We start from the raw sequence: 20296 nt of genomic DNA, 5'->3' as shown, positions 1-20296 counted from the left end.
TTTAAATAAAAATTAAGCCTTAAAAAAGCCCACAATTTTAAATAAAATGATATTTCATATGAAAATTAATTTGAAGGTAAAATTCATGACATTTAATTAAATTTAAAGTAAATTTTGGAGTAAAAATAAATAAATGCGTAAATAATGATATTTTTCCTAAATATTAGTCTGGACTTCAAACCGTGAATGTTGGTTCGGTTTTCGGTTTAGGCAAAATTCAAGAAAACCAAACCAAACCAAACCAAACCAAGGTTTACTCATGGAGAGGGGTTTTAAGATAAAACGACTCTGTACTCCGCTGATGATCTCTGGACGCTCTCCACCCTTGGCGGCGGCGGCGATTACCTCCCCAACCAATCAAGCTTGCAAATTTTGCACTTCCAGACTCTCTGCGACTGGTATGTTGATTTTTTTCCATGATTTTGTATATTTTATTTTCTATATTTCTATTTATATTATGTTAAGAAATGGGAAAGGAAAGAAGTGTAGACTCCATCTTTCTTTCCCTTTTCTGTGTTTCCGTCGCCGATCGATGATCCCCGCACACTCCACCGCCACTTTTTATCCTCTTATTGTCTCACTTTTGGTGCAACCTCACGCCACCACGCCAACCTCGTCTTCTGCTGCAGCCTTCCATCAATCGGTCAATTGCATTCGATCTGAAATAGGGTCCGTATAGTCTAACCTAGGGTACTCGAAGATTAGATGATATAATGCTCAACGAACTTCGCTTCTTGACTAAGCTGTGAACTTGTGAAAACCTGCTGAGACATCTAAGTTACGTTCTTGTTATTGAGATAATAATCGCATGTCAGTTCTAATTCTAATTTCTAGGGCTATTTCTAAGTGAGAACCGATTTTGATTGCTCTGCAAGTTCTTATTGATAATAGGATCACCATGGCTTCAATTTTTGTTCTATTCCCGTGAACTTTTTATAATACGAAACTATTAATTAGCATACTGCGTGGTGTAGAGCAATTGAAAATGACCCATTTCGATATGGATGCACTGTCAAGCAATGTGAGGTGTTTGGTTTATGAGCCTTAGAGCTTCGTTGTCGAGTCCGATATTTTGTATGATTCTTCATTGATTTTCCTCAGTATTTCTTTGGAATTAGGAATTAGGGATTGGGAACCACTAACATTTCGTATTACTGGACACTTTATACCCCCAAGAGAGTATTGATATCGCAAGTGAAACTTTCTATTTGAAGGTTGGACAAAAGGCTCATTTACATTCTTCGTAATCATTATCTAGTGAGAATTTTCAGTAGGTTTGGTGTTGGATAGTTCTAATTCACAAGTTGAAGCTTCTAATGCTTAAAACATGTTTTTGCATACTAAAATCCTGTAAGTGTTCCCTTGGTGATGTGCATAGGGAAAACTTGAAGAGAGGATGGCTACGAATAGCCTGAAGGGTATGATTGCTGCAGCACTCAATAAGGGAGTAACAGAAGCAAGGGCAAGGATATTTGGTCACGTACTTAACCCGACAGGTCAACGATCTACCCACAAGCTTCTGCGCAAAAAACTCATCGGTGACAAAGTAGCAGAGTGGTATCCATATGACATCAAGAAGGATGATCCTCTTATCATGGCTCGTCAAGAACAAGAGTACACTCTCTTTCTATTTGACCTATCATTTGAACAAATTTTTTATGCATAAGATGTAGATTTTCTCCATCAATATATTGGGTGATATTAGGATAAGGAGTGATTTGTAGGAAGGCCATATGTGTTTAGCTTGGAAAATGGGGGACTTTAGGTATATACACACTAGTGAATTTTCTGATTAGTGAAAGGGGGTTTCAATCGGTGCATTTTTAAACAAATTTGGGGGTGTGGATTTCAACTTCCAAGCTCAAGGGAAAGAAGTGCCTCAACTACTGAACTATGCTCATGTCTTTTGTAATTGAATATCAGGATCTTAATGTTATTTGGAGAAGGAAATTAACATGAAATAAATACATACTCCGGGTAGAACAGAAATTGTTCCCAACAGATTTGTCTCAATATTCTGATCATCTGCAATCTACCTTGTTAGGCGCTTGTCCAAGCTCGAAATGCTGAAGCGGCGCGGTAAGGGACCACCTAAGAAGGGTCAAGGCAGGCGTGCAGCCAAGCGCAACAAGTAGAGACAATGACAGTGGAATTGTTCCTGCTAGGGCTTTATCTTTTTGTTGTTTTTTCCTGCCTAAAGTTTAGGTTATGGACCAGTTTCTCATAGTTGTAACGACTTCTATTCATCATAATCGATATTCACTCTGAAGATTCTTCATTGATAATTGAGCGCCCTTGAAGCAAAGTAATACATACTATATTATGCAAAAAGCCAGAAACAGAGCAGCGCACCATGCGTAGTCTGGAAACAAAAGGCATTAATAGAACAGTATACTTGTATGTTGGAGAGAACCAACTGCTAGAATTCATTACTAGAGCTTTGATTCGTGAACAATTCTCTGACTGCAAATATCAGGTTCAGGAATGATAATTTGATTGCCTTGGAACTGAAATGCGGTTCATTTTCCTCCAAGATCTAAATCTAAGGTCCTGCACTGGGCGTGGTTTCTTCATTGATCTGCTTTTGGGTCATTAATTTGTCGTCTTGATGAGCCATATCATAGGTTGCATGAAGACCAAAGAAAACATAATAGATAAGCATCACGAGTGTGCAGATTCCAAATCTTTCAAAAGCCTCAGGACCCAATGATCCCATGAGAAAGACGTTGGTTGCAATCGACAAACTCGGCAGCCATGGCACGAGCGGTACGCCCCAAACTTTTGGCTTTCTTTGCATTGGCAGAAGCAATGAAATCCCCAACGTCCCTAGAAACCATATGGGAACGGTCACGACGTATCCTACCCAACCATTTGAGTAAAGCCCCCAGTATGCAGAAGTTGCCATGGAGGAAGCAATGATGGTTATCAGTAGAATGAAAAGCTTCAACTGGTGTGACCGTGGAGTGACCCCTCTTGCATAGTATCTCCTGACCAGAAGCGCCACGGCCATCATCATAAAGACGAACAGCGTGCTGACCGACAACAAGCTCGCCAGAACATCCAAGCTAGAGAAGAAAGCAACTGAACCACTTGCTACGGTAATCAACAGTGTAGCATTAATCGGAGTTCCAGTCTTTGGATGAACAAGAGCAAACCAAGGAGGAATCATGTGAGCTCGAGCAATGTGCGTTATATACCGACCTTGCCCGAGCGCCCCAACCAGAAGAACAGTAGTCATCCCCTTCAGAGCACCAAGAGCCACCAAATACTTAGCCCATTTCATTCCAACACTCTCAAAGGCAACAGAGTAGGCTGCATCTGGGTTGATATCAGTATACTTCTGCATCATACTCAGCGACAGAGCCATCAGACAGTATATCACAGTGATAACCGACATTGATCCCAACAATCCCAAAGGTATGTCTTTTGATGGATTTTTAGTTTCCTCAGCCATTGTAGCAATGTTATCAAAACCTCCATATGCAAAGTACACAATTGCAGCAGCTTGGAACACTCCTTTCACCCCAAATGGCATAAAAGGAGTCAAATTTGATTTATCAGCATGTACGAAACCAGCAATTATAACAAACAGAATCACCACTGTATTAACAGCAGAAGCAATCCAATTCAGGTATGAAGTTTTCCTCGTGCTGATCATCGCTATCGTTGCAGCGATCGTCAAGACCCCAACAGCAATTGGGTCAAGAAGATTGAACCCATCTTTCAGATTCGTGTGGATACGCAACGAATTGTCGGGTCTGTCCAGCAGTGAGGTTAAGTAAGAAGTCCAAGCTCGGGCGACAGCGGCGGTACCGACAATGCTCTCGAGGAGAATGTTGCCAGCAGTGATGAAAGCAGCAAAGTCCCCCAATTCAATCCTCAGGTAAGCAAAAGAGCCCCCTGCAACTGGGATTTCAACGGCGAACTCTGTATAGCAAAAAACAGAGAGCATTGCAGAAACACCGGAAGCTACATAGGACAGAACAATGGCTGGTCCAGCATGTTTATTGGCTTCTTGGCCGGTAAGAACGAAGATCCCTGCGCCAATTACAGCCCCAAATCCAAACCAGGTGAGATCCCACCAAGTTAAGCAGCGTTTCATTTCATTCTCACTTCGTTTTCTTAGCTCCCCGATTTCATTCTCGTCAAATGATCTGCTTTGAAGACGGTCCATGAATCGAAACCATGTCTGAGACAGAGCAGTCCGGTAATTGCTCAAACTCTGGAAGGATTCTTCCGGCAAGAAATCTTGTTTGCTCCATCTCCACCAATAGCTTCTCTGCTGCTGAACAATATCGTCGCCCATTCTGCTTTCTATGGAAATGGGCATGTGACAATGTGGTCTATATAGAGTTTAAATCCATTAGCACTGTGGCCACTGGCTAATGGTAAGGAGGGGGGGTTTCGAAGATGCCGATGGTGGGCTTGGATTGATGTTGCTTGTCTCGTAGCTCCAACCCGAAAATGACCGTCTTACAGAAATATCTGAATGCTCCCATTGACGTTAGGATCGAAGACTTCCAAGTCAACTACTTTGGCTGTGCTTGGTTGTTCCTAAATCTCATCAAATCTATAATTCTTCTTGACTTTTATGCTTGCTCTGTTTTCTGGTTTCTGTAGGATTATATAATCTTTTCCAAATATTCTCATGTTTACTGTGTAGCTGCTTGTCTTCCAGCTGCTTCCTTCCAAAAATCTATATAGAAAAATGTTATTATTACAAAATCTTTTGGATAAGGATTTACTACAGAAGACTGTCTTTTTAAGGTTTATTTAAGATTTACGTAGATATTGTCGGCTTTGATTCGGTCGGTTACTCATGTCGTCATCGTTGTCAGCCTACAGATATTGTCAGCTTTGATTCGGTCTGTTACTCATTGTCTTCATCGTTGTCAGCCCAACAATTTTAAAGTTAGGTTTCCACACCTTTACAAGAAATACTTCGTTCTCTTCTCCAATTGACGTGGGATCTCACAATGCAAACACACTGTTCAGTGCGATGAGGGATCTCACTATTCACCCCTTTGGGGGTCTCGCGTTCTTGCTGACACACCGCTCGGTGCCTGGCTGATGTGAGATCTCACAATCCACCCCTCATTAGGAGCTGGCGTTCTCGCCGAAACACCACTTGATGTCTAGCTCTAATACCACTATAATAGCTCAAGTTTATCGTCTGTATTGGTCCGTTACATATCGTTGTCAGTCTCAGAGTTTTAAAACATGTCTATTAGGGAGAAATTTTCAACATATTGATAGCGTTAATGCAATCTTCTTAAAAGAAACAAGCTAGATTGATCAACATTTTCATAGGGATTACATTGGGTCTTTTTTCACATGAGAAAGCAACATATTAGAAAGAAAGAGTGATGCAAGAGGGTTTGGCGACGGCGACGGCGGCGCTCAGATGAGGGCCAACTGACGGACATTGATGGGGTAGGAATCGGAGGGTGGACCTCTGAAAGCTCGACCAGCAAGAATGGCGGAGGCTGCTTCTGTTGGGTGAAATGCATCCCAAAACACGTACTCATTCCTGTAAAGGCATGGAAATTGCAGAGGCAAACATGTTATTTGCCCTCTGTTTAGCCCCACTCCACAGCACGCCGTGTCCACAACTCGAAACCCTGCATTGCATTTTAATGTAGTTAATAACTTCCCCCTGCTAAGCTAACCATTAATGGCGATCATCTCTCACCGTATCTATCAGGGTTGTTCAAGATATCGCCAAAAATGGCGTACACATTGACGTAGACGAAGGTGGATTCAGGGTGCTGGCTGTTCAGCTGGGTTACTAGCGATCTTAGCCCCTCGTTGAAAGCCCCCAGCATCTTGTTCACATTATCAACGCACCGCCCTGGAGTGGCTGCGCCAGAAGCCCTCTGGTTCGGGATGCAGCCCAACGGCCCCACTCCTGCCACCACGAACTTTCTCAACCCTACACTCTGAAGCGCCTGTGCAAAATATATGTTAGGAATCACGGATCTCCACAATACATGATATTGTCTAGTTTCAGCATAACCTCTAGTAGCTTTACTTTAGGCTTACCAAAAGGTCTCGTAACAATGAAGATGTATTCATTACTTATAAACTATATAAACATTTCTTGGGACTCCCTCCCAATAATTCTCTCCTCAAACGAGCTTCTTCTGAGGCCTATGGAGTCCTCGAACAGCCTCCCCTTAATCGAGGCTTGACTCCTTGAACAAAGTACACTATAGAGCCTCCTCTAAGGTCTATGGAGCCCTCGAACAGCCTCCCCATAATCGAGGCTTGACTCCTCAAATACACTGTCATTGTTCCTTTGTTCAACAATTGAGAATTTTATTGACATGGCTAAATCAAGGGCATGACCCTTTTATTCGTTCAATTCTATTGACATGACTAAGTTAAGGGCATGACTCTAAAACTATGTTAGAAATCACGGATCTCCATACTATTATGATATTGTCCATTTTGAGCATAAGCTCTCGTGGCTTTGTTTTGAATTTTCCAAAAAAGCTTCCTAACAATGGAGATGTTTTCTTACTTGTAATGATCATTCCCTAAATTAGCCAACGTGGGACTCTCTCCCAATAATCCTCAACGGTATAATAAACATGTAGTGGGTTAACCCGGAGAAAAAGAACTCACTAGAAGCTGGCGAGAATATCGGTTTAGGAGAAGGTTAGCGAATTGATTAGGGGTATATCTGAAGCGGGAAGTGTAGAGCTCCGGCAACAGGTAGTTGTTTATGTAATCGTTGCTTCCAAACACCAAAAAGGCTAAGGATTTTGATAAATAACGACTCAGATTCCAACTCCCCATTGATCTCCTTAACTCATTCAAAGTGCTTTCAAAATTCACCACTTGCTGGCTCAGGCTGTACCTCTCGCCCTGTATCCAAAACCGATTCGAACGATTAAAAACACGTTTTTGAATAATTTTGAACTTACACAACAACCCAGGAACGCATACGTAATGTCTGCCAGTCTCGTCGAGGATTCCGGCAGCAGCCGAAGCATAGTTGACGCCGTGGAGTATGCCAACTCCGGTGGTGTTCGGATTCGCAAATTCCGGAGCGTTCGGAATTCCAAACATGTCCACTGCAAGACAATCACACATTAAAACTCTTTAAAAAAAACAATAGAAACAGGCTCTAAACAAGTCTATGAAGAAAGATTAACGATACCAAACATATCTATAACGGTTCGTCCATTAGAAAACCTCCCGGTAGGACCCGAAAGAAAATCAATCCCATAAGGATAATAATTGGCTCTAGCAACTGATCGGAGAAAATTATTGTTGCCAACATCCACAAGAGAGTCGCCGAACACGAAAATCGCCGGAACCCCATTTGTCGCTGAAACCGTCACGTCCGAGCATCGGAGGAAGACGACTAGGAGGAGGAGCAGGGCGGCGGAGGCGGCCAAACGAGGTGGCTGGATGATCATGGTGAAACAGGGGATGAGTAGAGGTAATGTGTAATGGTTGGGGAATGTGGGATTATATATATATATATAATAAGCGTAAAAGAGGAGTGATTTTGGTGTGATTAAGGGAAGAATTTATGGCTTTATTACAGTGTTTAGGGTAAAGATTATAACCGAAAAGTTTGTCAGTTTTCTTGATGCCCTTTCCCACCCTTTTGCCTCATGCTTCTTGCTTCATGCATATCGTTTTGGAGCCAGGTGTTGTTCATGCATATATCTCTGCCTACTACGAGGCTTAAACGTTATAGTCAAGGCTGTCACGACGTGATCGACAATTTTATAACCCGTTATAGTCGAGACCGTCATGATGTGATTGACAATTTTTTGGTCGTGTTATTATATAATTTGTTCATACATTATTAATATTAATATCGAACATGACGACGGTACAAGTCGAATAGACAAGATACGTGTCAAGAACACGAAGTATTACTTTTCCTATCAATGAAAGCTTCAACGGGTTTATCAATAGTTCATAGATTATCTATAATTGTTAAAAAAAAGTTAGAAGTATTAAGGTTATTTTTTTAGATTTTTTATTTTGAAAGTTAGTTTTAAAAAGTAGTTTTAGGAATGTTTTTGGAAAAAGTGGTTGCAACTTTTTGCATTTATGTGTGTTTTTGGGTTAGTTTTGCAAACTACCAATTTTGAATGAGCTTTGATTTATTATCACTTCAGCTGCTCCTGATGTAAGGGATTACGTGTTACATTCAAATCCTTCTCAAGAACTACCTAACCTTAATCCATGTTTGAACACCCAATTATTAATAAATTACAAATAATAATATTTATTAATCAAACCCAACTATGCATTAGTTTTCAAATTTTCATTTATAGACTTTTTGTATAATCTATATTATCGGGATTCAGTCATATTTTATAGTATATATGGAGCGTTGACTTTGAGGGGTAAGAAATTTGATACTTTTTGTATAATCTATATGATACTCGTTCCCCTCTTCAATCAATGTGAATCTCACAATCCACCTCAACTTATGGCTCTGATACTCGTTCCTCTCTCCAATTAATGTGGATCGGACAATCCACCCATTGTGTTAGATATCATTTGTAACCACTCAAACCCACCTCTTCTTTAGGTTTATAAAACAAGTCTGAAGCATATCAGTTATATAATTGTAACGACTCAAGCCCACCGCTAGTAGATATTGTCTTATTTGGGTTTTTACTCAAGGGTTTAAAACGCGTCAGTGAAAGGTTTTCACATCCTTTTCAAAGGTGTTTCGTTCTTCTCACTGATCAACGTGGGATACAACAATAATTGATTATACTGTATATTTTATATTACCACCTTGGATTGATATACTAATTTATCTTTATGCCCATTACCATATATGTTTTTGTAATTTATTTATTCAAAAGCCTTATTCGCTACTCCACTTCCAGTGATTCAATAAATAAGTTGCAAGTTTGGTTCAATCTCTGCCAATAATTCATCTTCAGATTCCAAATCTCCAATTCCCCACTATCCCCACCATGGCCAAACCTCATCATCATCATCATCATCTAGTGTTCATCTGTAACCCCGCAATCGGAAATTTAGTTCCGGCAGTGGAATTCGCCGTCCGATTAGTCCATCACGACCCTCGTTTTTTGGCCACGTTCCTCGCCCTCGACATCCCTGGAAGACCCCTCGTCAATGCCTACACCCAATCACGTTTCTCTGCTTCCACTTCTCAAAACATCCAATTCATTGCTATCCCATCTGCCCAACCCCCATCTCCCGCTCTCTTCCATTCCCACATCGCCTATTTGTCATTGTATTTCGAGTCTTATAAGCCCCACGTCAAGCAAGCCATTATTGACCTCCACAATCCCCAAAATTCCGCCCGTGTCGTTGGGGTTTTTGTCGATATGTTCACGACGGCCTTCATCGATGTTGCTAATGACCTCCAAATTCCTAGCTACCTCTTCTTTGCGTCTCCGGCTACTTTTCTTAGCCTCATGGTTCAACTACCTAAGATGGATCGTGACCGAGTTGAATCCTTGATCCGTGACTCGGATGCTGAGTTTGTGTTGCCGAGCTTTGCTCACTCGCTGACTTCCAGTTTGTTGCCGTCCACTGTTTTGAAGACGCGGGATGGTCTTTTCTGGTACGCCCATCACGGGCGTAGGTATGGCGAGACGAATGGGGTTGTTATTAATTCGTTTACAGAGCTTGAGCCTCATGCGCTGAGCTCGTTGGGTGAGATTCCACCGGTTTATGCTGTTGGGCCTTTGCTTGATTTGGGCGGCCCAGCCCAGTGGCAGCCGTCTCGTGCCACCCACCAGAGCGTCCTGAAGTGGCTCGACGGTCAGCCTGAGCGGTCGGTTGTTCTGTTGAGCTTTGGGAGTATGGGAAGTCTTGATAAAGCTCAAATTAGAGAAATTGCCTTTGGGCTCGAACGGGCTGGGTTCCGCTTTGTGTGGGTCGTGCGTCAGCCGCCCAAGTCCCAGTTAGAGCACCCCGACGACTACTCCGATCTAGACGACGTGTTGCCGGATGGGTTCGTAACTCGCACCGCTGGGCTGGGATTGGTCTGTGGGTGGGTCCCGCAGGTGGGTAGAGTTTTTTTTTTTTTTCTTTTTAAGTAAATCAAATAGAACAATATTTGTTAGTAGTAGGCTTCACAGTTTCCTAATTAATTTTTTATTGGGTGTTAGGTGAGTATTTTGAGCCACGGTGCGATTGGAGGGTTCGTGTCGCATTGCGGGTGGAACTCGATTTTGGAGAGCTTATGGTTTGGTGTGCCAATAGCAACGTGGCCGGTGTATGCAGAGCAGCAAATGAACGCCTTTGAAATGGTGAAGGAATTGGAATTGGCGGTGGAGTTGCGGTTGGATTACAGGGAAGGAAGCAAGCTGGTGACGGCGGAGGAGCTAGAGACAGCGCTGAGGCGCTTAATGGACGGCGGTGATGAAGTCAAGGCGAGGGTGAAGCGGATGGGAGAGAAGTGCAGAACTGTCCTACTGGAAAATGGTTCATCGTATACGGCATTGAATTCTCTGATTGAGAAATTAACGGCTCAGATTTTGTAATATTTTGGCCTTGGAATAACACAAAATAAATAAATAAATTTGTAATCTTTATGCCACCTTATCTTGTGTACGATGTCGTTTTCAAAATTATAATTTTTAAATTCTAAATTTATTTTTAAATAAATATTAGTTGAAATTGAAACAAACTAGACATAAAGTTTTGTGGATCCTGCCTAATTTTTATTATAATTTCAAACTATTTTTTATTTTTATGTTTTTAAACCCTTCATTTTCTATTTTAATTTATGTATAATTATTTCTTATAGTATTAAATAAAATTTTAATTATAACATCGTATTGTTTAGTTCATTAATTAGAAATGGTGAGATCTAGCCTCGATTTAAGGGGGAAGGAAGCATTCTTTAGAAACCTCTCCCTAAGAGACGTATTTTAAAATCATAAGACTGACGGTAATAAGTAACTAGGCAAAGCGAACGGCATCTGGTAGCGGTGGGCTTGAGGTGTTACAAATGTTGGGATATGGAGCCTGATGATAGATCTGATAGAGATACATTTGGAAGATATCGAGTAAAGATATGAGACAAATATATATGGTAGATATTTGATAAAATTTTGATAGAGATATATTTGGTAGATTATATCGTGTACTTTGAATCTTTGAAAACTATATTTAGTAAATTGAGTGCTCTTGTCCTTTCTCCCTTTTGTATTCCCTGAAGTCATCCATATAAAACATTTAGACAATATTTGTAGTATTTTCTCTCTCTTGTTGTTTGTAGTGATCCATATAAAACCTTTAGCCAACATTCTTGGTTGTATTTTCTCTTTCCTGTTGTTTGTGTTCATCTTAACGGGTGTGCGTTTGTATTTTATCTCTCTTATTTTTTTGTGTTCATCTTGATGTTGTTGAGCGATCCTAACAACTGGTATCGATCCTAACAATTGGTATCAAAGCTAACAATTGGTTTCGATCCTAACAACAAATGGTATAAGAGTTAGCGAGTACGCTGAGTCTTCAAGAAGGGTGGATTGCGAGATGAAACATTATTTATAAGAGTGTGAAAACTTGTTGACAAACATGTTTTAACATGTTTTAAAATTGTGAAACTGATAGGGAGGGGATTAGAAAGAAGGGATGAGATAGAGGTTAAAAAGTGAAGTGATGGTGCGTTGTGTGTGGTTGTAGATTAGAAGAGAAGCAGTGGCAGTGGAAGTGGAAGAGGGCAGAGGGCGGAGGGCGGAGGGGGGGTTGCTTGAAGGGAGGCGGAAATTTCCAAAAATGGAGGAGAGAGGTTTGGAGTTTTAGAAAGGGGAAAGGGATTGACAAGAACAACACCAACACAACCAACAACAACCACAACTGTGAAGAGTGTTGCGGAAAAGGGGAAATGATGAATTGCAGAAAGGTTAGAAAGCAATGTGAATGATTAGATCAAACCAACACAACACAACACAACACCCCTCCCCTTCCCCCTCCTCTGTCTGCGTCTTCAAGATAGATAGATAGAAAGAAAGAAAAAAAGGATGAACTTTTTGGTAGTTCACGCCACACCCCAAACTGCCACCAAATCCATCAGTAAATGAGATTGGATTGGATTGGATTGGACGTATGATCTCACTGACAACTCTCTCTCTCTCTCTCTTTCTCTATCTTAATTTACTTCTTCATCTTCACAACAAATTGGGATTCCCTCATTCACATTTATCTCCTCTCATCCCCTCCCCTCCTTTCTTTTCTACCTTTGAATTACGTTCTTCGTGTTCCAACATTGTATCAGAGTCATGCCCTTAACTTAAAATCTTCATGTGTCCAACAAAAAAGTTATAAGCCTCAAAGATATAACCAAAAATAACTCATATGTCAAACATGGTTTTTCAATTATTGAGAGGAGTATTCTCACATTGACCCACTAAAAAAAAAAATTATAGGTTTATAAATAAGTAACGCTGTCTCCTTTTGATAAACAAATAAAATGTGATGTCTCACGTTCGTTGGTGAGGAGAACAAATCACCATTTATAAGGATGTGAAAACCTTCCCTAATAGACTTATACAATCTGGGTCGTTACATAAACACTTCAACCAATACGGGACCTACTCGATCTGGGTTGTTATTATTGATTTATTTATGTAAGTAAGTATGGTTGAATAGGGTTGGATTAAGATAGTTGTGAGGATAAGTAGAGCAGCAGAAAGAATGCAGGACATGGGCATGGGAGGAGGAGGGGCCATAGCCATAGCCACCCATATGGGCCCCCAATTATTTGGGAAATATAAGTAGATTACATGATGCCTCCTCTGCATTTTTTCTTGTTTAAAGCTTCAAATTCAGAATTACAAATCAATCAAACAAACAAACTTCTTATGTATATATATATATATATATATATTATATATATATATATATAGAGAGAGAGAGAGAGAGAGAGAGAGATGCCCCTTGTCCTTCCTACCTCGGCCATTGACAAAACAACTCGAAATGACAGATGCAACATTCAGACTCACACTGCCATTCACACTCACCAACAGACACAAAAAAAAAAAAAAAGCAACCCAATTAATATTAATTATTAATTATTAATTTATTTTATTAATTCATCCCAATCCACCCTATAAAACACATACCCATGGTTTCTAAGTCACACCCATTTCCCTTTCAAACATGAATTTCAGTCACACCATGGACATTACTCTTCACTCCTCTATGCCTCTCCCCTTCGCCTACAATTTCTCGCCCTCCAATTGCGCCATTCTCTCCGCCTCTTCCACTGCCTCTTCTTCTTCTTCTTCTTCCTCTTCTTCCATTCCCGGACTTCTGTCCGGCCCTATGATGGATACCAGAATATGGAGTAAACTGCCGCAGAAGCTGCTGGACCGGGTGGTCGCGTTTCTTCCGCCGCCGGCCTTCTTTCGTGCCCGTTGCGTCTGCAAGAGATGGTACGGCCTTCTCTTTTACGCTACCTTTCTCGAAACCTACCTCCAACTCTCCCCTCATCGCCCCCACTGGTTCCTGTTCTTCAAGCTCAAAGGCCTTTCCAGCCACATTTACAGGAATAATACTAACTCCCCACTTGGAGTACCCGCCTCCAGACCCACCTACGAGGGGTAAATGCTTAAACCCTTCTTTTTTTTTTTTTTTTTTCTAGGTTTAAATATTATTATTTTTTGTGGCCCGACACATTTTTTAAATTGTGAGAATGATGACTATACGTGACTAGTGACAATATCTGCTAATAATAGGCTTGGACGGTTACAAATGGTATCAAAACCAAATAACTGGTATCAAAACCAAATAACAGGCTGTGAGACTAGTGGTTATATATAACTAGTGACAATATCTGCTAGCGATGGGCTTGAGCGGTTACAAATGGTATCAAAGCCCAATAACAAGCTGTGAAGCTGATGGCTATACATAACTAGTGACATTATCTACTAGCGATAGACTTGGGCGGTTATAAATGATATCAAAGCCAAATAACAAATTGTGAAACGGATGGCTATACATAATTAGTAACAATATCTGCTCACAGTGGATTTGGATAGTTATAAATGGAATTAGAGCCAAATAACAGGTTATGTGCTAGCAAGTATGTTGGGCCTCTAAGGGGATGGATTGTGAAATCCGACAGTAGCGTGGAAACCTCTCCATAATAAATAAGTTTTAAAATTGTAAGGTCGACCACATGGTACTAATTAGCTAAAGCTAACAATATCCAGTAGAGATGGGATTGGGGTTTGTTACAATTTTATTCTCTATTCCAATTTTAAGATCAATATAATTGTAAAAAATTGTGAAAATTTAGAAATAAATATAAAAATATCAATTTTTGATAGGTACCTGTTTGATCCATATGACGTGGCATGGTACCGGCTGTCGTTCGCTCAAATTCCGGCGGGGTTCTCACCGGTGGCCTCCTCCGGCGGGCTAATCTGTTGGGCGCCGGACGAGGGGGGTCCCAAAAGTCTAATCCTATCGAACCCAATTCTAGGCACCTTATCTCAGCTGCCCCCGACAGTAAGACCACGCCTATTCCCTTCAATCGGCCTCGCCATAACCCCATCTTCCATAGACGTGACGGTGGCCGGAGACGACTTAATATCCCCTTACGCCGTGAAAAATCTAACGGCAGAGACCTTCCACATAGACAGCGGCGGATTCTACTCAATGTGGGCCACCACCTCAGCTCTGCCACGTCTATGCAGCTTCGAATCAAATCGAATGGTCCACGTGGAAGGAAGATTGTACTGCATGAACTACAGCCCATTCAGCATCCTTGCATACGACGTGTCACAAAACAAGTGGTGGAAAATCCAAGCACCAATGAGGCGGTTTCTACGGTCGCCAAACCTGGTGGAGAGCCGAGGGAAACTGCTGTTGATGGCGGCGGTGGAGAAGAGCAAATTGAACATACCAAAGAGCCTCCGGGTTTGGGGGCTACAAGGGTGCGGAACGACGTGGATAGAAATGGAGCGAATGCCGCAGCAATTGTACGTGCAGTTCGAGGAAATGGAAAAAGGGTGTGGGTTTGAATGCGTGGCGCATGGGGAATTCATGGTGGTTTTAATTAAAGGGTGTTGGGATAAGGCCGCGCTCTTGTATGACATGTCCAAGAAACTCTGGCAGTGGATTCCGCCGTGTCCCTATATTGGCAACGGTGGCGGAGAAGAGGTTCTTCATGGCTTTGCTTATGAGCCGAGATTGGCCACGCCAGTCACCGGACTCATCGATCACTTCTCCCTTCCCTTTCACAATTACAACGCTAATCATCAGTGATGAACAGAAAATAATTTAGGGGTTTTTTTCTTTTTTTTTTTTTTTTAATTTGTTAGGTTTAATTGGGTAGAATTTATTTTGACCAAGTCAAAGAGAGATAATGTTGTATGAATATGCGTTTTCCTCAAATTCAGAAACGTTGGGTGTCTGCTGTCATCCTCCAAGTCGTAAATTTAGGGCACGCCGACCGCCAGTACTTTACGTTTTTATTATGTTACTGTTCTTTTCTTTGTTCTGTTTTTTTTTTCAATTTAATTTAATTTTTGTTCTTGCTTTTCTCCTTCTTCAATGGAAGAAATCAGCTTCCTCTACGGATAAGACTGCAATGGCAGACAGATGAGTCGGGTTTCTGGGTGTTGACTCTCTCCGTGTGGGACACTGTTCCTGTTAGAAATTAGGACTCTCCACAATGGTATGATATTGTTCCTGTTAAAAATCATTGACTCTCTTCGCGTGGGACACTGTTCCTTGTTCCTGTTAGAAACCATTGACTCTCTCCGCGTGGGACACTGTTCCTTGTTCTTGTTAGAAATCATTGACGCTCTCCACGTGGGACACTGTTCCTATTAAAAATCATTGACTCTCTCCGCGTGGGACACTGTTCCTGTTAGAAATCGTTGACTCTCTCCACGTGGGACACTGTTCCTGTTAAAAATCATTGACTCTCTCCGCGTGGGACACTGTTCCTTGTTCCTGTTAGAAATCATTGACTCTCTCCGCGTGGGACACTGTTCCTTGTTCGTGTTAGAAATCATTGACTCTCTCCACGTGGGACACTGTTCCTGTTAGAAATCATTGACTCTCTCCGCGTGGGACACTGTTCCTGTTAGAAATCAGGACTCTTCACAATGGTATGACATTGTATTGTTCCTGTTAGAAATCATTGACTCTCTCTCCGCATGGGACACTGTTCCTGTTAGAAATCAGGACTCTTCACAATGGTATGATATTGTATTGTTCCCGTTAGAAATCAGGACTCTCTCCGCGTGGGACACTATTCCGGTTAGAAATCAGGACTCTCCACAATGGTATGATTTCCAACGTAGGACACTATTCCTGTTAGAAATCAAAAGACTCTTCACAATCATATGATATTGTCCACTTTGAGCGTAAGCTCTCATGACTTTGCTTTGGGCTTCCTCCAAAAGGCCTCAAATAGAGATACTATTCCTCACTTACAAAACCCATGATCTTCGACTGAATTAACCAATGTGGACTCACTCCCAATAATTCTCAATATTTCCACCTCATCTCTCTCGACTCGATCCATATCTATTTGATATCTAAACTATTACAGATTTTATGTCTCTTGTCCCCTTGTAATTCTAAAACGATATTTATTACTGAGAGTTTTTCACATACTTATAATAAATGTTTTAAACATGATGATAATTAAGGTTAACGTATGTTTTTTTAATATTTTTAATTAATTTAAATTTTATATTTATAATATAATATAATATGGGTATGTTTTGTAACTATTGTTTGTAAAAGATATAATTAATTAATTAAGGATGTGACAATAAATTAAATATAGTACTATTTATTTAATATATATAGTTAAATTAGTTAATTAATTGAAAAATAAATAAGCGAGTATTTTTACAAATTATGAGTTTTTATATTTGTATTATATATAATTTACAGCTGTTAAAAGAAAAAGGGAGGGAAAGAATGGAAAAGGGGGCGTTCCAGTCTCCAGAGTCGGTAGACCTAGTTAACTGCCAAACGACTATACTGCTCACTTCAATGCCTTATGCTTCGTGACCATGAGGCCTTCGAATCTTAGTGCTCTCAGATCAGCTCAGCTCAGCTACTCCATGAATTATCTGTTCGTATGAAATGCTGAAATACATGGAAATGGAGGCGAACAGAAAAGGGATTTGCATCTAAGCCTAAACCACTCGCATTTTCAAGACCTCAGAAGTCTACGCCCTGTCGGTTGGTAAGTCTTTTTGAAGATTTCTTCATCAATTTGTGGTTGATTCTTCCAATTGGCGTTCAAACTGAGCGTTCTGTTGATGTTGTGATTTTGTTTCAAATCTCGTTTGTGGATTTTTTTTTTTTTATTTGTTTTTAAGTTCTCTTGTTTTATGGAGGATATGAATTAGACATTAATTTATCTGTTCGAATCATTGGGGATTGTCGATTTTTGTGCTTTCTGAGTTAGTTAGATTTGGTGGATGTGTTTTTTGGTGCGCGATCTCGTTACGGCTTCTTCTTCTGGCTAAACTTTCGAGTTTTCATGCTTAGGGTTTGGGTAATGGCTCCGACAGAGGTGAAAACGCTGTATCTGCAATTTATTCCGCTTCTGACGTTAATTTGGGTGTCCAGAATGGGCGCCTCGGACACTGTAAGGAACTCGAATTCGACTGATTTTTTTTTTTTTTTTCCTTCATTACTGCTTGATGTTATATTCTTGTTTTGGCTTTTCCATCGGAATCAATTAAATGTTGTGCCCCTGTTTTGGGAAATTATGTCATGAAGTTTCCTTTGGCTATATGTAGATGTTCAACGACTCAGTAAGTGGGCATTCGGTTGTTTCCCGAAATGAAAACCCAAAAGGTATGCAGTTAACTTCTAGAGTTGCTACTTTGCCTACAACAGTTCGGTGAATTGAAGGAAGAAGAAAACAGTTTAGGTTTTTTTCAACTTGGAAGATCTATGAAAGAAAAAAAAAATGATCTCTTCTTTCTGAATATGAAAGATTTTTCTATGTTTAAGCTCATCATTCATAATTAAATCAGAGTCTTCTTCTGCTTGCTGATTATTTATGCGACATGTCCTATTTAGTTTTTTAGTTTACTTTTCCCTTTTTCCTTCCTTGCATTCAAGCATACTACATCCTTATGAGAATCTGTCTCAATTTCTGTTTGTCATTGTTATACTGTGGTTATAATATGGCAACCTCAAATGCTTTTCTTTTCTCTTTGGCTAGGACGGTGCCCACATGGTTGGTTTATTAGCCCAAACAGGACTAAGTGCTATGGTTTTATGTCGAGACCTAAATCATGGAATGAATCAGAGAACCAATGTAACGGTTTAGGCGGGAACTTAGCATCTCTGATAACATATCAAGAGTTTAGCTTTGCACAAAACATGTGTAATGGAACTTTTGGTGGCTGTTGGGTTGGTGGCAGAGTGTTCAACTCTTCAAATAACTTTGTTTGGAAGTGGTCGGATGGTGTTTCGAAATGGAACAATTCCATCATTCCCAGCACAGCTTCACAATCTAATTGCAAAAATGTCTCTTGCCGCATGAATGATTTGATTGAAACATGTGCTTTGATAGTTGGTGGACCAGCAGCACCCTTCCTTAGGGATGAGAAATGCAACAGTTCTCACCCTTTTATATGCATGATAAATCTAGGTATGCCATCATCTTAGGCGTTCTTGTCACGTAACTCGTTAACAGAGTGAGAACTTATAGCAAGAGAGGAATGGAATGAATCTAACATGTTTGGTATTTCCATTTCCTGGTTCTTAGGTAGTTTAGTCATTGATAGATGTTGTGATCCACACTGAGATTGATATTGTTTTAATTGTATCAGATGATAGATGCCAGCGCATGCACTGCCACAAGGAGTATCTAGTTATTCTAGCTGTTGTGAGTGGGTTGATATTTTGCACGACGTTTGCTGTTGTGATTTGGCTTCTTGCCTACAAGAGGAGCAAAAAACGGAGAAGGTCTCGGAAGGTATCCAATCCTGCAGCTTCTGCACTGGTACCACCTTCATGGAAGGTGTTTACCAAGGAAGAGCTGAGATCTATTACAAAAAACTTTAGTGAGGGAAACTGTCTTCTTGGAGACACAAAAACAGGTGGTACATACAGTGGACTCTTACCTGATGGTTCAAGAGTTGCAATTAAAAGATTAAAGAAGTCCAGCTTTCAGAGGAAAAAAGAGTTTCATTCTGAAATTGCAAGAGTTGCTAAACTTCGTCACCCAAATCTGGTTGCCCTGAAAGGATGCTGCTATAACCATGGTGACCGGTACATTGTTTATGAATTCGTTGTCAATGGACCCTTAGATCGATGGCTTCACCATGTACCGAGAGGTGGTCGAAGCTTAGATTGGACCATGAGAATGAAAATTGCCACGACTCTTGCCCAAGGGATTGCGTATGTACAACTTATGGATCTTTCTTAAGATGCGAAGGAACAATTACTTTGATTGATAATCCAACCTCTTCTCTAGCAATTATGTACTGACTCTCATCTTTCATGTTGTGTACAGGTTCCTTCATGACAAGGTCAAGCCACACGTAGTACATCGAGATATCCGTGCCAGTAATGTACTTCTTGATGAAGAATTTGGAGCACATCTGATGGGAGTTGGCCTATCCAAATTGGTGGCATATGAAGCGATGCACGAGAGGACGGTTATGGCAGGAGGAACCTACGGATACCTTGCTCCTGAATTTGTCTACAGAAATGAGCTAACGACAAAGAGCGATGTCTATAGTTTTGGGGTGCTGCTGCTTGAAATTGTGACGGGTAGGAGGCCTACACAGGCAGTTGATTCAGTTGGTTGGCAGAGCATTTTCGAATGGGCAACACCACTTGTGCAGGCGCACCGTTACCTAGATCTCTTGGATCCTTATATAACGAGCAGTTCTACTTCTGGGATTCCGGAGGGTGGTGTTGTTCAGAAGGTGGTGGACCTTGTGTATGCTTGCACGCAGCATGTCCCATCCATGCGCCCTAGAATGTCGCATGTTGTTCATCAGTTGCAGCAATTGGCCCCTTCACCTCTCACTATGAAGTAAAGATTTCCCATTGCTAGATTCTAACTTGGAATGAAGCCAGTTAGTCTAGGACAGGATCCAAGGTAGGTAATCACATTTAACCCAATTTCTGATTAGTTTTCGAACGCTAATCTCCGGTGTGCACGGCGGTATGACCACTTCACTTGGTCAAACTATTGTGCAATGTTCAATATCTAATGGTAACAACAAACACTATAATTTAACATAACTTGCAACTGATCAGGCAAAATGATTCATCCGGCAGTTGCTTTTCTTTTAATGGACTCTATTCTTGTCAGAAATTGAGCTTG

The 20296-nt window shown here is 40.8% G+C and overlaps 6 protein-coding genes across 7 annotated transcripts; 4 read left to right on the top strand and 2 right to left on the bottom strand.

The window, feature by feature from the left end:
* The first annotated feature begins 244 nt into the window (after positions 1-244).
* LOC111783000 (37S ribosomal protein S27) lies at positions 245-2285 on the top strand. 2 transcript variants are annotated; one of them, XM_023663864.2, is made up of 3 exons: positions 245-398; positions 1379-1614; positions 2045-2285. In XM_023663864.2, the coding sequence occupies exons 2-3, from the start codon at positions 1397-1399 to the stop codon at positions 2133-2135; spliced, it is 309 nt and encodes a 102-aa protein (XP_023519632.1). In that variant the 5' UTR covers positions 245-398; positions 1379-1396; the 3' UTR covers positions 2136-2285. The 2 variants fall into 2 exon arrangements, with proteins under 2 accessions (XP_023519632.1, XP_023519633.1); XM_023663865.2 differs by having other exon boundaries at positions 278-398; positions 1356-1614.
* Positions 2286-2295: 10 nt separating this feature from the next.
* CAT5 (cationic amino acid transporter 5) lies at positions 2296-4527 on the bottom strand. The gene has a single exon (XM_023663861.2). The coding sequence runs from the start codon at positions 4328-4330 to the stop codon at positions 2543-2545; it is 1788 nt and encodes a 595-aa protein (XP_023519629.1). The 5' UTR covers positions 4331-4527; the 3' UTR covers positions 2296-2542.
* Positions 4528-5227: 700 nt separating this feature from the next.
* LOC111782999 (GDSL esterase/lipase At1g71250) lies at positions 5228-7469 on the bottom strand. The gene is made up of 5 exons (XM_023663863.2): positions 7166-7469; positions 6952-7079; positions 6628-6870; positions 5693-5948; positions 5228-5621 (listed from the first exon to the last, which is right to left on the bottom strand). The coding sequence occupies exons 1-5, from the start codon at positions 7425-7427 to the stop codon at positions 5401-5403; spliced, it is 1110 nt and encodes a 369-aa protein (XP_023519631.2). The 5' UTR covers positions 7428-7469; the 3' UTR covers positions 5228-5400.
* A 1455-nt stretch (positions 7470-8924) lies between these two features.
* On the top strand, positions 8925-10558 carry LOC111782998 (UDP-glycosyltransferase 43). The gene is made up of 2 exons (XM_023663862.2): positions 8925-10022; positions 10128-10558. Exons 1-2 carry the CDS (start codon positions 8961-8963, stop codon positions 10500-10502), a joined length of 1437 nt encoding a protein of 478 aa, XP_023519630.2. The 5' UTR covers positions 8925-8960; the 3' UTR covers positions 10503-10558.
* Positions 10559-13095: 2537 nt separating this feature from the next.
* LOC111783498 (protein UNUSUAL FLORAL ORGANS-like) lies at positions 13096-15526 on the top strand. Its single transcript, XM_023664427.2, has 2 exons — positions 13096-13568; positions 14298-15526. The coding sequence occupies exons 1-2, from the start codon at positions 13126-13128 to the stop codon at positions 15235-15237; spliced, it is 1383 nt and encodes a 460-aa protein (XP_023520195.2). The 5' UTR covers positions 13096-13125; the 3' UTR covers positions 15238-15526.
* Positions 15527-16898: 1372 nt separating this feature from the next.
* Positions 16899-20265, top strand: LOC111782936 (C-type lectin receptor-like tyrosine-protein kinase At1g52310). The gene is made up of 6 exons (XM_023663788.2): positions 16899-17182; positions 17491-17590; positions 17745-17802; positions 18176-18607; positions 18789-19359; positions 19475-20265. Exons 2-6 carry the CDS (start codon positions 17501-17503, stop codon positions 20004-20006), a joined length of 1683 nt encoding a protein of 560 aa, XP_023519556.2. The 5' UTR covers positions 16899-17182; positions 17491-17500; the 3' UTR covers positions 20007-20265.
* The last annotated feature ends 31 nt before the right edge of the window (positions 20266-20296 follow it).

Source organism: Cucurbita pepo, chromosome 20, assembly GCF_057944985.1.
Source record: "Cucurbita pepo subsp. pepo isolate OVF chromosome 20, ASM5794498v1, whole genome shotgun sequence".
NCBI classification, from domain to species: Eukaryota; Viridiplantae; Streptophyta; class Magnoliopsida; order Cucurbitales; family Cucurbitaceae; genus Cucurbita; species Cucurbita pepo.
The sequence above is the reverse complement of the archived record's forward strand: the minus strand, read 5'-3'. Positions and strand labels throughout refer to the sequence as shown.

Coding starts and splice junctions, on each gene's coding strand:
- LOC111783000 (XM_023663864.2), top strand. CDS start 1,397: ATGGCTACGAATAGCCTGAAGGGTATGATTGCTGCAGCACTCAATAAG. Junction 1,615..2,044: donor ATGGCTCGTCAAGAACAAGA/GTACACTCTCTT, acceptor CTACCTTGTTAG/GCGCTTGTCCAAGCTCGAAA.
- LOC111782936 (XM_023663788.2), top strand. CDS start 17,501: ATGGCTCCGACAGAGGTGAAAACGCTGTATCTGCAATTTATTCCGCTT. Junction 18,608..18,788: donor TATATGCATGATAAATCTAG/GTATGCCATCAT, acceptor TAATTGTATCAG/ATGATAGATGCCAGCGCATG. Junction 19,360..19,474: donor ACTCTTGCCCAAGGGATTGC/GTATGTACAACT, acceptor TGTTGTGTACAG/GTTCCTTCATGACAAGGTCA.
- LOC111782998 (XM_023663862.2), top strand. CDS start 8,961: ATGGCCAAACCTCATCATCATCATCATCATCTAGTGTTCATCTGTAAC. Junction 10,023..10,127: donor TCTGTGGGTGGGTCCCGCAG/GTGGGTAGAGTT, acceptor ATTGGGTGTTAG/GTGAGTATTTTGAGCCACGG.
- LOC111783498 (XM_023664427.2), top strand. CDS start 13,126: ATGAATTTCAGTCACACCATGGACATTACTCTTCACTCCTCTATGCCT. Junction 13,569..14,297: donor TCCAGACCCACCTACGAGGG/GTAAATGCTTAA, acceptor AATTTTTGATAG/GTACCTGTTTGATCCATATG.
- LOC111782999 (XM_023663863.2), bottom strand. CDS start 7,427: ATGATCATCCAGCCACCTCGTTTGGCCGCCTCCGCCGCCCTGCTCCTC. Junction 5,949..6,627: donor GATATTCTCGCCAGCTTCTA/GTGAGTTCTTTT, acceptor TATTTTGCACAG/GCGCTTCAGAGTGTAGGGTT. Junction 5,622..5,692: donor GAACAACCCTGATAGATACG/GTGAGAGATGAT, acceptor AATGCAATGCAG/GGTTTCGAGTTGTGGACACG.
- CAT5 (XM_023663861.2), bottom strand. CDS start 4,330: ATGCCCATTTCCATAGAAAGCAGAATGGGCGACGATATTGTTCAGCAG.